Source organism: Hemiscyllium ocellatum, chromosome 37 (assembly GCF_020745735.1).
Source record: "Hemiscyllium ocellatum isolate sHemOce1 chromosome 37, sHemOce1.pat.X.cur, whole genome shotgun sequence".
Taxonomy (NCBI): domain Eukaryota; kingdom Metazoa; phylum Chordata; class Chondrichthyes; order Orectolobiformes; family Hemiscylliidae; genus Hemiscyllium; species Hemiscyllium ocellatum.
The window spans coordinates 23,413,536-23,435,204 of record NC_083437.1 but is presented as its reverse complement, the minus strand read 5'-3'; the positions used below and the strand labels follow the sequence as shown (position 1 = coordinate 23,435,204).

Sequence of the window (21,669 nt, the reverse complement as noted above, 5' to 3'; positions counted from 1 at the left end):
GACCCTCTTCACATTTAAAACTGTCTGAATACATGTATGAATCACCATAACCTTCAAGCCTACAGATTAAACAAAAGAGCTGGAATGTGGAATTCAGCTGAATAGTTCCTTTAGGGATAATAGAAACACAGTGGACTGAATGAAGGTTTTTTTTCCCTATGATACTAATAATTATGTCCAGCATTAAGGAGTTTCTCTTTGTAAACTTGAATATTCAGTTCCCCAGCCATGGTGAATGGTATTGTTTTGATCTATCTTTCCCCACTGTAGCCACCGTTGAACACGAGATGGAGCTCCGACACAAGAATGAGATGCTTCGAATTGAGGCTGAAGCTAAAGCCCGTGCGAAGGTTGAGCGAGAGAATGCTGATCTGATCAGAGAACAGATCCGGTTGAAAGCTGCAGAGCATCGTCAGACTGTCCTTGATTCCATTAAGTAAGTGTTAGGTAGACAGATCCGTTATCTCTTTCCCTCATCAAATCATTGCATTTCTTTCCTTACCATCAATATCAGGGTCTGCTTTTATCTGCTGCCTTTGGTATATACTGCCTGTTGAGGTGCAGTGACATTTTGCAGATTAATAGAGATGCCCTCAAATGGATGATTAATGATAGTAATTAAAACGCCTGACATTGAACTGCCTATTCTAGATCTGAGTGACTCATTGTTTGCTGAAGAAATTAACACTTCCTGGCCACCTAACGTTTGAGCATTAAAATCTGACTGTAATCTTGCGATTCTCCTCTCATTAAGAAAAAACAGCTGCTACTTTTACGACCATAACCCCCTCTCATAATAGACCAGAATTTACCTCACTGTAGTTACTGGAGGTGTATTGAGTAAGGTCCCGTGTTAAGAACTACCAACTATTTCATGCATGGATAATGAGAAATGGGTTGGAATCAATATATAGACATTCAGCTCCTGGAGCCTGCATCTGCTTTTTGATATGATCGTGGTTGATCTCGCCTGAACCTCATACCACTCTCCATAACCTTCAGTCCGTTAGCAAAGAAAAACCTGTGTTATCTCCTCCCTAAATTTACTCAATGTCCCACCATACACCTCTGGTTGGGCAGTAAATTCCACAGTATCACAAGCCTTTAAGAGAAGTAATTTCTCCTCATAGTTTGCAGATAAGGATGGCAGATTTAAAACAATGTTCTAGATTGGGCCACAAAAACACAGAAGTAACCTTATTGGTTGTGTGCACTGGCATTACAAATCTCTGTCCCCAGTTATCATGGAAACTGCTTTTGTAAACCTGCCTCGCTGTACATCGATTGATAGATGCCTGGATGTTAAGGATAAAGTGCTATGGGGTAGTGCAGGAAAATAGTGGAAATCAGCTATGATCCATTGAATGATAGAGCAGGCGCGAGGGTTATTTTACTGAAGACTGAATTATGTCTGCGTGTCTACGTTATTTGTCCTTTGTTCCTTACACTTGAACATTCCGTTCAGTCTTTATGTTTTGTATGCAATGCCACAGAAGACTCATGGGTTGCTCGGTAAGTATCTAAACCCTCTGGTGTAGTAGTGGTTAGAGCACACTTGCTCTCTAAATGACCTCCTTCTCATCGTCGCAGGTTCCTAACTGACTGAGAGTAAGCTAAGTGCATCGATTTCAGTTGTGGGGAGATTGATGCTTTTCTACTCATGGTTTGTGGAATCATGTCGTAGTGATGTATTAATTTACTGGACTGAAATTGCAAAATGTGTTGTTTTACATACAGACTGGCAGGCAGGAAAGTGGATTTCAGCTGTCACGGACTCGAGGAGTTGTGCAACTCAGAAACAGACCCTTCAATTCAACCAGTCCTTCGATTTGTGATAGATATAGGACAGATATCAGAGGTAGTTTCTTTACTCAGAGAAGTAGAGGCGTGGAATGCCCTGCCAGCAACAGTAGTAGACTCAGGCAGCATCAAAGGAGCAGGAGAATCGACATTTCGGGCATAAGCCCTTCTTCATGCTGCTTGACCTGCTGTGCTTTTCCAGCAACACATTTTTAAGCTCTGATCGCCAGTATCTGTAGTCCTCGCTTTCTTACAGTAGTAGACTCGCCAACTTATGGGCATTTAAATGGTCATTGGATGAAAATGGAATAGTGTAGGTTGGATGGGCATCAGATTGGTTTCACAGGTCAGCGCAACATCTGTATAGAGTCATAGAGATGTACAGAAATGGACTCTTTGATCCAACTCATCCACGCCGACCAGCTATCCTAATCTGACCTAGTCCCATGTGCCAGCAATGAACCCATATCCCTCTAAACTTTTCCTATTCATGTATCCATCCAGATGCTTTTAAATGTTACATCCACCTCTGCCACTTCCACTGGCAGTTCATTCAATACATGCACCAGCCTCTGCATGAAAGAGTTGTCCTCAGGTCCCTTTTAAATCTTACCCCTCTCACTTTAAACCGATCCCTTCTAGTTTTGGGCTCCCCCATCCTAGGAAAAGACCTTGTTTATCCATCCAATCTATGCCCCTCATCATTTTATGAACCTCTATAAGGTCACCCCTCAGCCTCTGATGCACCGTGGAAAAATAGCCCGGGTCTACTCAGCCCCTCCCTAGAGTCCAAGCTCGACAACATCCTTGTAAATCTATTCTGAACCCTTTTAACAACATCTTTCCTATAGCATGGAGATCAGAATTGAATATCGTCTTTTAAAAGTGGCCTTACCAATGTCCTGTTTGGCTGAAAAATGACATCCCAACTCCTAAGCTCCATGCACTGACCAATGACAGCAAGCATGCCAAATGCCTCCTTCAACACCCTATGTTAATTGTTTTATCTGTTCAGTTTTGTGTCCAAAACATTAAGTGTAGCTCTGGAGACACTAAATAGCATCAAACTGTAATGTGAATGTGGAAGCAACATTGTGAAGTTTGGTCTCTCAAACATTTGGATTCACATTCTGAGTGTATAAATATGAGCAACATGACATTCCCAGTTTGTTGTCCTGTTACCTGCAGAGGTGAGTCCTCTGTAACCTATTGCTGCTTTCGCTTGAATTCTTTATACATAGAATTTTACAGCATAAAATTTGCAGTTCGGCCCAACAGGTCTGTGCTGGTGTTTCAGCCTGATATGTGCTTCTTCCAGCTTTATTTATCTCACCCGTACTATATTGTTAACAATCATTTGCAGGCATAAGTAGCTGTGTTGCACATGTTCAGTATTGAGACCAGAAATTCCGGAAAGTACATCTACCTTGGATACATAGTGATTATACCCATAAAATTAGAAGCTGTTTAATCTTAAAAATGTAGGCAAAGATTGCTTTAAGTTTCATGCATTGACTTTTTCCACTGGTTGTAAGGTATTTAGAGATTTAGGCTCAGATTTGTTCCATTCATAAAAATAATAATGTCTTGACTGAAACTGTAAGTCATGACTTTAGCAGCAAGGCATGTATAACAGGACTGGTTTCATAATGTATAATCTGATACAAGTTTTGATTTGTTCACTTTGAAACAGCATGACTGAGAAAATCTTTGCTTGCCTATTTCTAAGTCAGTGAGATGTAATGTGATCACTGTCCCAAAAGCTTTAATTTATTTCCTGCAGTCTGTTTTATTTCCCAAGAGACTGTGACTGTTTCCATTTCTTTGCAGATGTTCGTGATGTTTTGAGATGTGGTGATTGTTCTATTTTGTTCTTTCACTTAGGACAGCTGGTGCAGTGTTTGGAGAAGGATTCCGTGCATTTGTTTCCGACTGGGACAAAGTGACAGCTACAGTAAGTGAGAGTGCGGTTGGAAGTTGTAATATTTCCTGGACACGTGTGGACTCTCTAGGGTGCCAATAAATGAAAACAAATGCTTAATGTATTGTCGTTGTCCGGAATCAAAGTATGATTCTCCACTTAGGAGATTCTGTGCCACTGGTCATGGGTTCTGTATGGCTGATGAGGTCTTTCCTAGAGCCACATCTCCACCTACACTTTTGCCAGGTGTTTCCAGGAGGTGGAAGCGGTCCTTGGCCTTGAGATCATTAGCATTCCTTTCTCCGGTGCCTTTTCCATACTTCTTGCTGAAGTGTGTTCACAAAGAATGAGTTGTACTGCTGGGTCAGTTAAGTGTAAGTAAGATTTTGGATCATCTTGTATCCTTGATGTACTTTTCACCATCCAGGCAAAGCTAAGTAGTAAATACCCAGATATTGTGTCGAGATAAGTCTTGAGACTGAAGCTGGCACCGTAGGATTAAGCTTTTGGAGAAATTGTTACAAGAGTGTTGAAAAGAAATGTTTGAGTGAAGTTTATAAAAGGAAACAAAATGCATTGAGTTGATGCAAACAATCTGCAACATTCTATCAGTTTATGCTCTGTGCTAGAACACATGAATATATGTTAAAACTAAAGAAAAGTACATTTTCCTGTTAAGGTCAGAAAGGCAAAATATTCAGAATGACTGAAGAAATTATTTCAATGCAAGGGGCCTAACAGGGAAGGCAGATGAACTCAGGGCATGGTTAGGAACATGGGACTGGGATATCATAGCAATTACAGAAACATGGCTCAGGGATGGGCAGGACTGGCAGCTTAATGTTCCAGGATACAAATGCTACAGGAAGGATAGAAAGGGAGGCAAGAGAGGAGGGGGAGTGGCGTTTTTGATCAGGGATAGCATTACAGCTGTGCTGAGGGAGGGTATTCCTGGAAATATATCCAGGGAAGTTATTTGGTAGAACTGAGAAATAAGAAAGGCATGATCACCTTATTGGGATTGTATTATTGACCCCCTAATAGTTAGAGTGAAATTGAGAAACAAACTTGTAAGGAGATCTCAGCTATCTGTAAGAAAATAGGGTGGTTATGGTAGGGGATTTTAACTTTCCAAATATAGACTGGGACTGCCATAGTGTTAAAGGTTTAGATGGAGAGGAATTTGTTAAGTGTGTACAAGACAATTTTCTGACTCAGTATGTGAATACACCTACTGGAAAAGGTGCAAAACTTGACCTACTCTTGGGAAATAAGGTAGAGCAGGTGACTGAGGTGTCAGTGGGGGAGCACTTTGGGGCGAGCGGCCATAATTCTATTAGTTTTGAAGTAGTGATGGAAAAGCATAGACCAGAAAGTTGAATTTCTAAATTGGAGGCTGGCAAATGTTGACGGTATGAGGAAAGAACTTTCAAAAGCTGATTGGGCGCAGATGTTCACAAGTAAAGGGACGGCTAGAAAATGGGAAGCCTACAGAAATGAGATGACGAAAGTCCAGAGGCAGTATATTCCTGTTAAGGTGAAAGGAAAGACTGGTAGGTGTAGGGAATGCTGGATGCCTAAAGAAATTGAGGGTTTGGTTAAGGAAAAGAAGGAAGCATATGTCAGGTATAGACAGGATAGATCGAGTGAATCCTTAGAGTATAAAGTATACCTAAGAAGGAAATCAGGAGGGTAAAAAGGAATGTGAGACATCTTTGGCAAATAGAGCTATGGAGAATCCCAAGGGTTTTTACAAATACATTAAGGATAAAAGGGTGACTAGGGAGAGAATAGGGATCCTCAAAGCTGAGCAAGTCAGCCTACATGTAGAGCCGCAGAAGATGGGGAATATTAAACAAGTATTTTGCATCAGTATTTACTGTGGAAAAGGACATGGAAGATATAGAATGTGCGGAAATAGATGGGGTGACACTTTGCAAAATGTCCACATTACCAAGGAGGAAGTGTTGGATGTCTTGAAACACATAAAAGGTGGATAAATCCCCAGGACCTGATCAGGTGTACCCTAGAACTCTGCGAGAAGTTAGAGAAGTGATTGCTGGGCCTCTTGCTGAGATATTTGTATAATCGATAGTCACAGGTGAGGTTCCAGAAGACTGTTTAGAAAAGGTGGTAAGGACAAGCCAGGAAACTATAGACCTGATGTCAGTGGTGAGCAGGTTGTTGGAGAGAATCCTGGGGGACATGATGTACATGCATTTGGAAAGGCATGGACTGTTTAGAGATCGTCAACATGGCTTTGTGCATGGGAAATCAAGTCTCATAAACTTGATTTAGCTTTTTGAAGAAGTAACAAAGAAGATTGATGACGGCAGATGAGGTCTATGTGGATAAAAGCAAATTCCAATGTTCCAATTCCCGTGCCCACATGTCTGTCCTTGGCCTGCTGCAGTGTTCCAGTGAAGCTCAACGCAAACTGGAGGAACAGCATCTCATCTTCCGATTAGGCACGTTACAGACGCCGGTCTCAACATTGAATTTAACAACTTCAGATAATTATCCCATCTTGACCCCTCTATTTTCATTCTGTTTCATGTATTTTATTTATCTTTTTTTTCACTGTTCTGTACCTCTTAGTTCTTGATTGTCTCTCTTTCTCTCGCTCCCCACTCTCTCATCACCTTTTTCCTCTCTCCCCCCCCCGCCCCTTTGCCACCCATTTCCTCTGTTTTCCCTTTTGCCTCTGCTTCACCCATTCCCCCCCATATTTTATCACATAGCACTAGCTTCAGCCTTGGTCATTCACAGCTCCTAATCTCCCTATAATCTCTCTATGCACTGTCATTATCACCTCTTTTATTGCTACCTTTGCTTCTGGAGACATGACTCACCTTCTCTCAGCTGAAAATGTGTTGCTGGTTAAAGCACAGCAGGTCAGGCAGCATCCAAGGAACAGGAAATTCGACGTTTCGGGCATAAGCCCTTCATCAGGAAACTGATGAAGGGCTTATGCCCGAAACGTCGAATTTCCTGTTCCTTGGAAGCTGCCTGACCTGCTGTGCTTTAACCAGCAACACATTTTCAGCTCTGATCTCCAGCATCTGCAGACCTCACTTTTTACTCACCTTCTCAGCCTAGTATAAATATATTTCTCCGTTTTTGTAGCTTTGACAAAGGTCAGTTAGACTCAAAACGTCAGCTCTTTTCTCTCCTTACAGATGCTGCCAGACCTGCTGAGGTTTTCCAGCATTTTCTCTCTTGAGACCTATATAGACTTCAGTAAAGTATTCAACAAGGTTCCTCATGGGAGACTGGTTAGCAAGAATAGATCTCATGGAATACAGGGAGAACTAGCCTTTTGGATACAGAACTGGCTCAAAGGTGGAAGACATAGGGTGGTGGTGGAGGGTTGCTTTTCAGACTGGAGGCCTGTGACCAGTGGAGTGCCACAGGGATTGGTGCTAGCTCTTCTACTTTTCATCATTTATATCAATGATTTGGATGTGAGCATAAGAGGTATAGTTACTAAATTTGCAGATGACACCAAAATTGGAGGTGTAGTGGGCAGCGAAGACGGTTATCTCAGATTACAACGGGATCTTGATCAGATGGGCCAATGGGCTGAGAAGTGGCAGATGGAGTTTAATTTAAATAAATGGGAAGTGCTGCATTTTGGGAAAGCAAATCTTAGCAGGACAAAAACAGTTAATGGTAAGGTCCTAGGGAGTGCTACTGCAAATGGAGACCTTGGAATGCAGATTCATAGCTCCTTGAAAGTGGAGTTACAGGTAGATAGGATAAGGTCCTAGGGTAGGTAGAAGAAGGCATTTGGTATGCTTTCCTTTATTTGTCAGAGTATTGAGTACAGGAGTTGGGAGGACATTGGTTAGGCCACTGTTGGAATATTGCATGCAATTCTGGTCTCCTTCCAAACAGAAAGATGTTGTGAAACTTGTTTCTGGGTTCAGAAAAGATTTACAAAGATGTTGCCAGGTTTGGAGGATTTGAGCTATAGGGAGATGCTGAACAGGCTGGGGTTGTTTTCCCTGGAGCGGTGGAGGCTGAGGGGTGACCTTATAGAGCTTTATTAAGTCATGAGGAGCATGGATAGGATAAACAGACAAAGTCTTTTCCCTGGGGTCGGGGAGTCCAGAACTAGAAGGCATAGGTTTAGGCTGAGAGGGAAAAAAATGTAAAAGAGACCTAAGGGGCAACTTTTTCATGCAGAGGGTGGTATGTGTATGGAATGAGCTGCCAGAGGAAGTGGTGGAGGCTGATACAATTGCAACATTGAAAAGGCATCTGGATGGTTATATGAATAGGAAGGGTTTGGAGGGATATGGGCCAGCTGCTGGGACTAGATTGGATTAGGATATCTAGTCAGCGTATCTGGTTGGACCGAAGGGTCTGTTTCTGTGTTGTATTTCTCTATGACTCCAAGTGTTTGGATGAGGTGACAAAGAAAGATTGCTTCTTTTATTAACCATCTCAAAATTGGCTGAGAGGTGCAAACAAGATCCTGGGATCACAAGCTCAGAACAGTGATGGCTGTGATGGGCTTCCAACCAAGTATTAACAGCTGCAAACACCTATTTAAATCTTAGCAAGTTTTTCATGGTGGATTGACCAAAAAGACCATTTTAACGGCTTTAGGCAGTCCTGAAGAAGGGCTTATGCCCGAAACGTCGATTTTCCTCCTTGGATGCTGCCTGACCTACTGCGCCTTTCCAGCAACACATTTTTCAGCTCTGATCTCCAGCATCTGCAGTCCTCACTTTCTCCTAAGAGATATCAACAGTTGATCGGGAGTGGGTGTTTGCAAGTAAAGGGGCACCTAGAAAATGGGAAAACTTCAGAATTGAGCTAACGAGAGTTCAGCGATAGTCTGTTTCTTGGACATCTAGAGAAATTGAGGTTTTGGTCAAGGATACGAAGGAATATGTCAGGTCTCAACAGTAGAGGTAGAGTGAATCAATAGAGTATAAAGGCAGTAGGAGTGTACATAAGAGGGAAATTAGGAGGGCAAAAAGGGCAAATCTGATAGCTTTGGCAAACCAGTCTTAAGGAGAATTAGAAGAAATTCTATAAATAGACCAAGGACAAAAGAGTAACTAGAGAGAGGATAGGATCCTTTCAAGAACAGCAAGGCTGCGCAAGTGGGGAACTGCAGGAAATGGGAGTGATACGAAAGGAGTGTTTTGCATCAGTGTTTAATGTGGCAAAGGATATGCAAGATAGCGAACAAGGGGTTATAAAAAGTGACATCTTGAAAAATGTCCAGGTGCTGGATGTCTTAAAACGTACAAAGGTGGATACATCCCCGGGACTTGATCAAGTGTACCCTAGAACTGTGTGGGAAGCTAGGGAAGTAATTGCTGGATTCCTTACTGAGCTACATTGGAAACTCGATTATCCGAACATGATAGGCGGGCACTATATCGTTTGGATAGTCGATTATTAGGAAAATCGATTGAATGCCTTTCCTCTGGGGCTCGGAGTTTTAAAGTCTCCTCCCCGTTCAGGAGAGTGCAGCAGCACCCAACGCATGTGGCCCCGCCTCTGCCTCTCCTCAAACCTGGTCCAGCACCGCCCCCGCTCCCAACTCAGTCCAGTCCCGTCTGCCAATCTCGTGCAACCCAGTCCAACACCACCCCCACCCCCCCCCCCCCAGCACAAAGCGAGCGAGCCCCATCTCTGGGGCATCCAGATTGCACACCAACAAGACTGCTGCTGCCTTTGTGGGTTAAGTCTCCAAATAGCGCGCGTGCGCACACACCACACAGTCACACACCCTTTTTACTGCAACTTTTTGACAGGTTCCATGTTTGCCTTGCACAGGGCAATGTTGGAGAGACTATTCCTGGGCAGCGGGTTTGAGGGGGGGGGGGGGGGAGATGTTAGAATACACCCCTCTGTCGAACTCCAGGGAAAGTGTGGGGAGAGTGAGAGGGTGGGAGGTCAGTCATTTGGAGACAGTGCCTGTTTAATCACTGTAAACAAAAGACTCAATCCCTGCTCGAAACATGCCTTTGATGTAATGTTTCTATCGGGACCTCAAGATCTCCTTCAGATAAACTGATTTTCGGATAATTGGTATTCGAACAATCGAGTTTCCTCTGTATTTGTATCATCAATACCCACAGGTGAGGTGCAGGAAGACTGGAGGTTGGCTTACAAGGTGGTAAGGAAAAGCCAGGGAACTAAAGACTGGCGAGTCTCACATTGATGATGGGAAAGTTGTTGAAGGAAACCCTGACGGACAGAATTTACATGTATTTGGAAAGGCACAAACTGATTATGGATAGTCAATGTAGTTTTGTACATGGGCAATCATGGCTTGCTTACTTGATTGAGTTTTTTGAACAAGTAACGAAGAAGATTAATGAGGGTGCAGCAGTGGGCGTGATCTATGCGGACTTCAATAGGGCGTTCAACAAGGTTCCTCAAAGTAAACCAGTTAGCAAGGTTAGATCACGTGAAATACAGGGAGAACTAGCCATTTAGATACAGAAGTGGCTTGAATGTAGAAGATGGCGTGGTGATGAAGTGTTACCTTTTAGTCTGGAGGCCTGTGACCAGTGGTATGCCACAAGGATCAGTGCACGATCCACTGCTTTTCGTCATTTATATAAATGATTTAGGTGTGAACAAAGTAAGTTTGCAGATGGCACCAGAATTGGCAGTGTAGTGGACAGTAAAGAAGGTTACCTTTAGATTGCAGTTGGACCTCGATTAGATGAGCCTAAGGGCTGAGGAGTGGCAGGTGGAGTTTAATTTACAGGATATTGGCTCATCTTAGTTCATCTTAGTTTTTGAACACTGGATTTTCTGTGCCATGGATCTTTAGGACCAGAATTTGCCCTCCAGGCTGCAATGAGCTCTAACAATGGCTGATACAACATTAAATATAGAAAAAAGTGTTGATTAATTTTCCCGTCATGGATGACAGATAGCATTACTGAAAATTGGCAATATAATTGGTGACTTAAAGGTGTGTTAAGGCTTTAATTTTTCTAAAAATTCTGTGTTCAACATGAATGCCTTCTCTTATTGAATGCTAAATATTAACCTTGTTTTGACTTGTGGTGTATGGAAGTTCCATCTTGAATTATTGGTATGTGTACATATGAATCTGCAGAAAGTTTGACATTTACATAGTATTTGTTAATATTTATTTATGACAGCTTGTGCTGTAAATTATATTGTGTCCAATAGTCGTCCTGGGTGTAATTGAGCGATTGGGCTATAAACCTCTCAGTACAAGTGTAGTGATTGCCATGAATGTTGAGCATGCTCTTTTACTACAGGGGAACCTCAATTATCCAAATGTGATGGGTGGGCACTATTTTGTTGAGATAATCGATTATTCGGTTAATGATGAAATGCCTTTCTTCTGGGACTTGGAGTTTTTAAAGTCGGCTCCCCGTTCAGGAGACTAGCAGCAGCAGCACGCAGTGCGCGAGACCCTGCCCCCAATACAGCCCACTGCCTCCATCCAACACCGCCCCCCAATCCGGTCCAATGCCACCCTGCCTGTCCCTGAGCCCCCCAACCTTTATATTTACGGCTAAGTAAAAGGGCAGGTTTTGTTTTGTTGTTGGAGTTTGCTTAATTATTTGCTCTTGGAGCAGTAATGTTGTTACTAATACTTCATTGAAATGGAAACGGTGCAGATTTTTAAAATGGTGAACGTTTCAGAATTATACAGTATAAAACCAGTTGGTGCAAAGCTGGTGAAAATTACATGAATACCTAATATAAGATCATTTTGTTGTTCTGGGCATTAATAATAACATTCCATTTTAGCTCTCCTGTTCCTTCGAAGTTCCAAATAAACTCTGCTATACCTGCCCTTCATCATCCCTGTATTCTCATTGGTTAAAAAACTAATGCATGTTGTGCATGCTTTTGCAGTTTTTAATTTATCCTTTCCCTGATATCAGTTGACTTTCCTTGTTCACATTCTCTTCGCAAGACTTTGAAGAGCAAAATCATCTAAGGAGCTGTGATTCTGCAATGTCAGAATCAGTATTCAGAAGGTTGGTTCTGAAGAACGGTTACTGGAGCGGAAATTTTAACTCTGCTTTTTCTGCTAGACACTGAGTTTCTCCAGCAATTTCTGACTTTGAAGAGCAAGTTTGGTATTGTGTCACCATTGTTTTCTGATTAGTATCATTTTCTTTTATTATTTTGCTAACGTAGCATTGTGTGACTTGAGCCCTTGCTCTTTCCAATAGAGGAGAGTAAAGTTTCTGAGTGAGAACTGGTGCTTTCTAAATTCAAACTTTTTAGTTGTTGTGCCTTCCTCCAAGAAGTGGCTGTAACTCATTATGTGGTCCAATTTTTTTTTTTCCTACTATTGTTTCATCTTTCCAGGTGGCTGGGCTCACACTACTGGCTGTTGGTGTTTACTCTGCCAAGAATGCTACAGGAGTCGCTGGGAGATACATTGAGGCCCGTCTGGGAAAACCATCGCTGGTTCGCGACACCTCCCGTATCACATTAGTGGAAGCATTGAAGCACCCGATCAAAGTAAGGTGGCTTATTGATATATTTCCCTCCCCACCCTATCTGCTTTCCGCAAAGACCATTCCCCCTGTGACTACCTGGTCAGGTCCACGCCCCCTAACAACCCACCATCCCTTCCTGCACCTTCCCCTGTTACCGCAGGAATTGCGAAATCTGCACTCACACCTTCTTCCACCTCCCCCCTCCACCTCCATCCAAGGCCCCAAAGGAGCCTTCCATCAAAGTTTCACCCACACATCCACCAATGTAATTTATTGTATCCGTTATCCCGATACTGTCTCCTTTACAGTGAGGTGACTGGACGCCTTCTCGCAGAGTGTTTTAGGGAACATCTCAGGGACACCCGCACCGATCAACCCCACCACCCCATGGCCAAACATTTCAACTCCCCCTCCCACTCTGCCGAGGACATGCAGGTCCTGGGCCTCCTCCACCGCCATTCCCTCACTGCCCGACGCCTGGAGGACAAACACCTCATCTTCCGCCTCGGAACACTTCAACCCCAGAAGATCAATGTGGACTTCACCAGTTTCCTCATTCTCTCAACCTTACCCCAGTTCCAACCTGCCAGCTCAGCCTGCCTACCACTCTTCCTTCCTATCCACTCCACCTCCCTCTCTGACCAATCACCTTTATCCCCACCTCCATCCACCTAGTGCACTCTTAGCTACCTTCTCCCCAGCCCCAACCCCTCCCATTTATCTCTTCACCCCGGAGGCTCCCTGTCTCATTCCTGATGAAGGGCTTTTGCCCAAAACATCGATTTTCCTGCTCCTTGGATGCTGCCTGACCTGCTGTGCTATTCCAGCACCACTCTAATCTTGGCTTATTGCAAAGTCCAGTAAGCTTCAGTAATTGTTACTGAACAAAGTTCAGGCCTAGACTGATCCCATAAGAATGTTATTGCTGTACCTCAATCATGAGAATCAGTGGCATTATGAAATCCTGCATGGTTCAGGGTTTATATTCTTGCTACATATCCTTCTGCACAGTCATTCACGAAGTCATATCGGCCATGAAGCAGATTTATGACTTTTGTTAATAACTTTGTCTGCTATAACAAATAATCTAGTAAATGGCAAAAATAATTAGTGAAATTCTGCAGGTTCAGTTAAGTTTTTAGTGAAGTAATAGTTGACTGATGTACTCCCAGAGTTTTGAAAGGGCAATCTTCTCCTGGAAGTTGGATGGTGCAGATGTGTGCATGTATGCTTTTGCCTCTGTTTTGGTCAGTTGTGACAAATTTGAATTACTTTCTGTTCTCACCTTATTTTTAATAACTAGATTTTTGTATTTTTGCAATTTTTATATCAACTCCAGACTGTTCCACAGTTTATGCATCAATATACTTCTAGCTTTATGCCTCCTGGGGTGAAGAAAGAATAGCAATAGAATGTCAAATGATGCATTGACAAGTGTTCCAATGTGTATTTTAAAAGCTCTTGTTTTCATTACTTTCATCAGGCAAAGAGGGTATTTTAATCCCTGTTTGTTTAATCGGTGTGAGATGTCTGGTTTTCAACCAAATTTTGTCGTGTATAATGTAATTTAACATTGAGTTAACACTGAGTTTAAATAATAAACAGAATATCCCAGCACTGCAACTAAAATAAAACACATGCTGGAATTTCTCAGGCCAGGCAGTAATTATGGAAGGAAGTAGAAGAAATGTTTCAAATGTTGATGGTCATTGACCTTAAGAGTTAGCTGCTTCTGTCTTTACAGCTGCTCCCTGACATGCTGAAAATTTCCAGTATCTTCTGCTTAGTCTGTGGTATTTTGCTTTTGTATTTCCTTGCCTTTAGGTATAAGAAGTGATGTAATGGGTTTTGCTTATTTGCTCTGTATGAACGATAATATTAGTTGTGCAATTTAAACTGGATGTGTTTTTCCTCAGGTTGGTAAGCGTTTGATGAGCAAGCCACAAGATGCACTGGAGGGAGTGGTGTTAAGTGTGAGTTGCTCCATGCCTTTTCGATTTTTAAAAATATATGTAATATTTAATACATTCAGTTCTCTGTCTGGAGAACTGAATTGATTTATAATTTGATTCTCTACATATATCATTTGTTCTCTATTCTTATTTCCATCCACAGCCCAAATTGGAGGAACGTGTCCGAGATATTGCCATTGCAACCCGAAACACCAAAAGCAACAAAGGACTATACCGAAATATCCTAATGTATGGGCCCCCGGGAACAGGGAAAACCCTCTTTGCTAAGGTACTGTTGTTTAGTGCGTGAGAGAGAAATTGGGGAAATGGTGATTTTAGATTGCAGTGCAAAAAGATAGATTCTTGGGCAGATAGATTAATAATGTTCAGTCCTTTATGAAAATTTCAGATAAACAGTAAATAAATTACACCCCAACAAAATTCTTCTTGCACCCCTCCACCATCACCCTTCCTCTATCTTCTCTGCTGTAATTGATAATCTCTGCAAATTTGCTTTGAGCAACAGTAATTGCCATGCATAATCAATGAGCCAGTAGCCCTGGTAGTCACATTAAATGTACTGTTTAAGGCTATAAAATACTGAAGTATCATAGGCATGCAGCTTGAGGCAGTTACGGTAACATACTGCTTTATTGGTTCACTGTCAGTGTTATAATAAGGCAGACCTTGCTTGTGTATGTGGTCTGTTATCTTGGGTTGTCCCAAAGCATTTTACATCCAAAAATTACTCTGTGTATAGTCAATGTTGTAATGCAGTAACCAATTTCTGCAGTGAGGATCCATCATATAGATATTCAATTTGTGATTTATTTTTAGCAGTGCTGGTTTGCAACAAAAGCTTTTACAAAGAGACTAGGAGATCACTCATGCCTTTCTCTTTAAATAATATCATCAGATCTTTCATGTGTACCTGCATCGGCTGTGTTTAGAATCTTCTCTCTAGATGATGGGTACTATAAAGATTGACTTGTGCCATAGCTGGAGCAGAGATGAGAACAAGCCAGGCAAACAAAGATGAAACATGATCCGTTTTAAAAACTCACTGTGCATTGGTCTCATTTCTTCAAACTTTCTAGAGTGTTTCTAGCTTTCTTGGCTTTTGTTAACCATGGCACATGTTTCCAGAAGCAAATCTCCTTGTGTTTTATCATGACTTTCACTAAAGCAATTCATATTGTTTGTATCACAGTTGCAAAAAAAAAGTCATAGTGCACCTTTTGTGATTAAATTAATGGTATGTTGCCAGGGTGATGATGTGAAAGTTTTGCTCTGTCTCTGCAGAGATATATCTCACAGGTGGTATTCCAACTAAATGACAAATTAATGATCAGCAGTAGCTTTTCACCCAAAAGAGTGCAGTGTCTGAAAGGATTTCCACCATTATTCGAATTACTGAAATTTTCTAACTTTGCCTTAAACTTGCATTTTTCAATACTTTGCCTCGACATCAATTCACCAACACATTTTTTTTTTGGTTCAATGTGGAATACTCCAACTTGGCCTGGGATGCAGGCATATGTGAGGTGTTGATCATTTGTGATGTTTGTCACCAGATATGCTCAGCAGGGGATTAATAATAACAGACTGCTTCACGGATTAGGATGTGCTGCTCCTGCAGAATTGTAGTTGGATGGTGATAGTTTGTGCATATGACGATGGAGGAGGAATTACAATGTATAAGAGAGTGATTTAGCAATATTTGTTCCAGAAAATGACATCTTTCCTAATTGGTCTTTAAATTCTACTGGTTATAGAGTGCAGTTTGCAGAAAGACCGAATAATGTGCAGATGAAAGGGCTGAAATGCAGTAAGTGAAATGGATGATGAATTTACAGTCAGGCAGGGTTGTTTTATGATCAGATCCATGCTGTGTTTACAAAATCAGTGTGAAATAATCTTTTAATTAATGCTGCTGTAATTGTGTAAACTTTTAACAATTGCTTTCGTGAGTCAACACTTGCTCCATGGCAGTTTGTACTCGTACATTACTCTAATAAGGATTAAAAATAAAATGAAGCAATTCATTCCATAATTGAGTAGCATAATGATCAGTATATCGCCAGCTGTTACTGAGGTATGAAACATTCCGAATTTATAAAATTATTTGATTTGATTTACCAAGGTGCAGTGAAAAGTGTTATCTTATGTGCTTTATGAGTAGATCATACTATACAAGTGCCTCAGGATAGCAGAACAAAGTGCAGGGTACAACATTATGGCTGCTGAGAGAGATCAACATTAATATTAAAAAGGTCCATTCAAAGGTCTGACAACAGGAAGGAAAAAGCTGTTTTTGAATCTGTTTGTACGTATATACAAACTTCTATATCTTCTGCCCGACAGAAGAGAGTGGAAGAGGGTAAAACTGGAGTTGATTTAATTTATTATTGTCACATGTACCTAGATACAGTGAAAAGCTTTGTTTTGCATGCAAACAGGCAGAACGTATCATACAAAGTGCATAAGGGTAATAGAATGCAATGGTACAGCTGCAGAGAATTTGCACAAAGATGTTGGTCAATATTGCTTTTGAAATTTGAGAGGTCCATTTAGAAATCTACTGACAGCAGGTAAGAGGCTGCTGTTGAATCTGTTGGCATGTGTGTTTAAGCTTTTGTATCTTCTGCCTGATGGAAAGAGGTTGGGAGAGGTTGTAACTGGGGTGGGAGAGGTCTTTGATGTTGGCTGCCTTTCCAAGGCAGTGAGAGGCATAGATTGAGTCAATGGATGGAAGATTTACTTGCATGATGGACTAGGCTATGTTCACAACTCTGTAGTCTCTTTTGGTCCTGGGCAGAGCAGTTGCTGTACCGAGCCCTGATAGATGGTTTCTATGCTGCATCTATACAAATTTGTAAGAATCTTCATGGGTATGCCGACTTTCCTTAGTCTCCTCAGGAAGTAGAGGCATTGCTATGCTTTCTTGCCATGAGTGGATCAGGACAGATTGTTGGTGATTGTCACTCTCAGAAGCTTGACGCTCTCAACCATCTTCACCTTGGCACTATTGATGCCTGAAGTGCCACTATTGATGCCACTCTGCTTCCTGAAGTGAGTGATCAGCTGCTTTGTTTTCCTGAAATTGATGGAGTGATTGCTGTCTTTACACCATGCCTTTGAGCACTCAATCTTTTTTAAGATTACTTACAGTGTGGAAACGGGCCCTCCGGCCCAACAAGTCCACGCCGAAGCGCAACCCACCCAGACCCATTCCCCTACATTTACCCCTTCACCTAACACAATGGGCAATTTAGCATGGCCAATTCACCTAACCCGCACATTTTTAGACTGGTGGGAGGAAACTGGAGCACCCGGAGGAAAACCACACAGACACAGGGAGAATTGAACCTGTCCCAGGATGGGTGTATTATCTCTGTCAAATTGGTGTCCCCCGTCATCTGTGTACAGATACTAGTGATAGTTGATCGTGTCTTTTGGTGGCTAGTTTGTGCTCATCTATCCTGATGGCTAGTTTCCTGCCTGTCTGTCAAATGTGCAGTTTGCAGTCTTTGCAGGGTATTTTGTATATGACGTTCGTTCTGCTTGTTGCTACAGGGTCCTTAGATTCATTGAGAGCTGTTTTAGTATGTTGGTAGGTTTGTGGGGTACCATGATGCCAAGGGGCTGGAGTAGTTCTGGTCGTCATCGAGATGTCTTTAATGAATGATGGTGTGGCTAGAGTCTCTGGGCATGTTGTGTCTTTTTTAGGTTTGTTGTGTAAGAATAGGTGGACTGTGCTTATCAGGTACCCATTGTTCTTGAATACATTGTATAGGTGCTTTTCTTTGGCATCTCAATAGTTCCTGGGTGCTGCAGTGAGTTCTGGCTCTTTTAAATAGTGTCCAGATGCAGCACCGTTTGTGGATGTTGACATGATTGCTCCTGTAGCTGAGGCAGCATCCGAGGAACAGGAAAATCGATATTTCGGGCAGGAGCCCATCATCATTCCTGATGAAGGACTCCTGCCTGAAATGTCGATTTTCCTGTTCCTCAGATGCTGCCTGACCTGTGCATTTCCAGTACCACTCTAATCTCGACTCTAATCTCCAGTATCTGCAGTTATCACTTTCACCTGATTGTTCCTATAGTTGAGTATCTGGGCTGTATGTGTCACTTTCCTATAGACTCTGGTCTGCAGATCTCCATTGACTTTTCATCCTACTGTGAAATCTAGGGAGGGGAGTCTGTTCTTTTCCTTTTTGATGAACTTCATACCAGTAAAGATGTTCGTTGTATTTGTGGGTTTCTTCTAATTTGTTCCATTTCATGACAAAGGTGTCATCCACATAGTGGACCCAAAGCTTGGGTAGGAGAGGGCTGCATGGTTGCTTCTGCCAAGAATCCTGATATTGGTGATCCCATGGGTATCCCATTGATTTGTTTATAGGTCTTGTCGTTGAAGGTGAAGTGGGTAGCTGCAGCAAACATTACATGGGACAGACTGGCAGGAAACTAGCCACCAGGAGACAAGAACTTCAACTAGCCACCAAAAGACATGATCAGCTATCACTAGTATCCTTACAGACAATGAGAGACATCAGTTCGACTGGGACAATATATCCATCCTGGGATAGGTTAAACTGAAACACACACAGGAATTCCTAGAGGCCTAACATTCAAACTGGAATTCCAACAGCAAACACATTGATTTGGACCCCATTTAGCACCTCTTGAAAAACCAGGAGTGATATCACCCACCACAACAAACCAAGACACACACAAAGAAAGTGGGACAGAAGACCACAACAAATCAAGACACACATATAGAAAGTGGGACAGAACACCAGCGCTTCTTGATGTTAGCTAGCAATGGTGACGAAACGTCTGAGAACAAACCTTCCAGCTCATTGAGCAAAACTACAACTTGAACTCCAAATCTTGACAAAAATTGCAGTCTTTAAAGTTTGTGTAACAATGGTCGATGTTGAGACCTCTGGGGCAGGAGATGTGTTGGTGGAATTTCGCTAGCACATTCTCATTGAAGTCACCGGCTACAATGAATATGGTTTAGGGTTATTTGTCTCAAGACTGTTTGTTTGTAGTGTCGTTTACTTCATCAAGTACACTCTTCACTTCTGCATGGGGCTGGATGTAGCCTGCTGTCGGGAATTGTGAATTGGTGTTAATTAAGATAGGAGGGTTGGAGATAAAACAATTGATAGATGAGGAGAGTCATAAATCTTAAGGTTTAAAAAAAGTATGTGGAGAGCAGACTGCTTGGTCAGGCTATAATCGATTTTTCCAAATAGCTTCAGTGACACTGTCCAAGTAATGTATGTGAAACAGTCACTAAATATATTAGTGCTGTGGCTGTTTAAGGTTACTTAAACCGCTGACAGCGTATCCTTGTCTGTGCAAGTGAATTATTTTAGTTAATTTAAGCAAGTTGCATTGTCCCTGGAATGATAACTGCTTGCACAGAGGATTTCTGGTTGCATGACACGGTTGCTTATTCTGTGCAATGGATTACATGCAATGGCTGGTCTGTGTGGCACTTTCCTATCAGATTTGTGCAGTGCTGAGATGTCATTTTCTTCCCAAGGGCAGATGTTTAACAGCATTGCCTGTAAAGTGAGCATCAACAGGAATATCTCATTTGAGAGTTTAATAACTATACTGACACCTCTTCCAGCAGTTCCACAATTTCACAGGATTTCTCTCCATTGTAAATAGCCTCGCTGCTTTAATCACTCTAATCGTGGAGATTTGCATCAACACTTGTAATTGCATAAAGGAAAATTAGTCTTAAATTATAGTGTGTGGTAGGACTATATTTAGAGAGCATACTTCTTTTTATATAACACTGCAATGATTCAGTTTGTGCTGGAACTAAGAAATACTGGTCACTGAAGCACAGCCAAAACCCTAATGCAATTGAATGTACGGTTATTAATTGTATACATTCTTGTTGTAACCACATTTCTCTGATTGATTGATAAGTTCTTATGCATGCAAACCTGTCTGTTTTTGCCTATAATTTCTTATGACCACATTTATTTTGGAAACTGGGCAAACCTGTTACACTGTAGTTATACCCTTCTGTCAGTGGCAGCACTTCCATTGGTGGGTTGTTGAAATTGTAGCATGCTAAGTTTATTCTGAGGGTTTTAGTTCTAACGTGGAGTAGGAAATATAAGAGTTTATGTATGAATTCTGACATGCATGATTTAGATCTGTGCACCATGATATAATTATTTCCTACATCAACAAATAAATATGTTTAATTGAATCTTCCTGTGTGCTTGTATGCTAATATTAATGGTCATATATGCACCAGTGTTAATATAACCCCATATGTAAGTGTTAATGCAACTATTCATGAATATTAATATAATAATTTTGAATATGCCAATAAGCAAATTGTGAGGACAAAACCAATGTAGAATTTAACTTTGTATCAGTCTTCACTCAGGCTGGTGGATCAAATTTTAAACCAAGACCCTGCTGCCCCCATTGGTGGCTTTAAATGATCACATGACACTTTTAGAAGAGGAGCAAGGGAGTTATTTGAATTTCCTAGCCAATATTCCTCCTTCAGTTCAACATCACTTTAAAAACAATCACTGACATGGTTTTTGTTGAGACGTTGCTGTGCATTGATTGATGAGCCACATCTCTTGCATTACAACAGTGGCAAAGACTCAAAGGAATTTTGATTACCTATAAAGCATTTCAGGTGCACATCTTTAAACGTACTTTGGGAAAGAGGTGCAAGAATCAGAATACTCAGAGCCTACAGCTGAGATCAATGCCTCTTCTATTCACTTTGAAAATAGGAAACTCTCGGTTCAGGAACGCGTATCTACTTCCAAATTTATTCTTCTTGTGACTTGATTTTTTCTCCCCCTTCTTCAGAAACTAGCTGCACATTCTGGCATGGATTATGCTATTATGACGGGTGGTGATGTCGCTCCTATGGGTCGTGAGGGTGTCACGGCCATGCACAAAGTTTTTGATTGGGCAGCTACCAGCAGAAGAGGGTGAGTTTGTCATTTTGATTTGGGAGTGTAAGAATGTTAGTATGTCAAAGGGATGAGTTAATTGCATGTTAATTCTTGGTGGAGGGGGATACTGACTGAAAACCTCTCCATGCAGTCATGTCTGTTTAGCTCTTGCTTTGTACAGCAGTGACCTTAAGGACTCTGCTACTTTCCACTTAATTTTTATCTAATTTTGCTCGGAGATGGATGTTGCTGCTGAGAATTTGCAATACTTTTGTTTGTTCCATCTTGTGTTTGCTTCCAGGTTAGAACTAAAATACAATTAACCATGTGAACCCCTCCCATAATATTGCTGTGTTAGGGGTTGTGTACCCATGTCTTTAAACATTTTGGCTGAGGCTGCCAAAACCCATTTAATGGAGCACTCTTGCAACTTTCATGCATCAGAGACTTGCACCTGAAACAGAATTTGCCACTTGATCCACTTGCACCAGTGTGCTTAAAAATGTGGGTGCCACTTACTGTTTGTTTCCTGGGAGTGCCTCATTCCTAGATCAGTGGTC

General features: G+C 41.7%; 1 protein-coding gene across 1 annotated transcript in view; it reads left to right on the top strand.

The window, feature by feature from the left end:
- Positions 1–21,669, top strand: part of atad3 (ATPase family AAA domain containing 3) — a 61,767-nt gene that overhangs the window by 11,489 nt on the left and 28,609 nt on the right. Inside the window, exons 6-11 of the mRNA XM_060852188.1 lie at positions 271–436; positions 3,685–3,754; positions 12,059–12,214; positions 14,109–14,165; positions 14,308–14,433; positions 21,021–21,145. Of these exons, the coding sequence (XP_060708171.1) occupies positions 271–436; positions 3,685–3,754; positions 12,059–12,214; positions 14,109–14,165; positions 14,308–14,433; positions 21,021–21,145 (700 nt within the window). The remainder of the gene's footprint in view (positions 1–270; positions 437–3,684; positions 3,755–12,058; positions 12,215–14,108; positions 14,166–14,307; positions 14,434–21,020; positions 21,146–21,669) is intronic.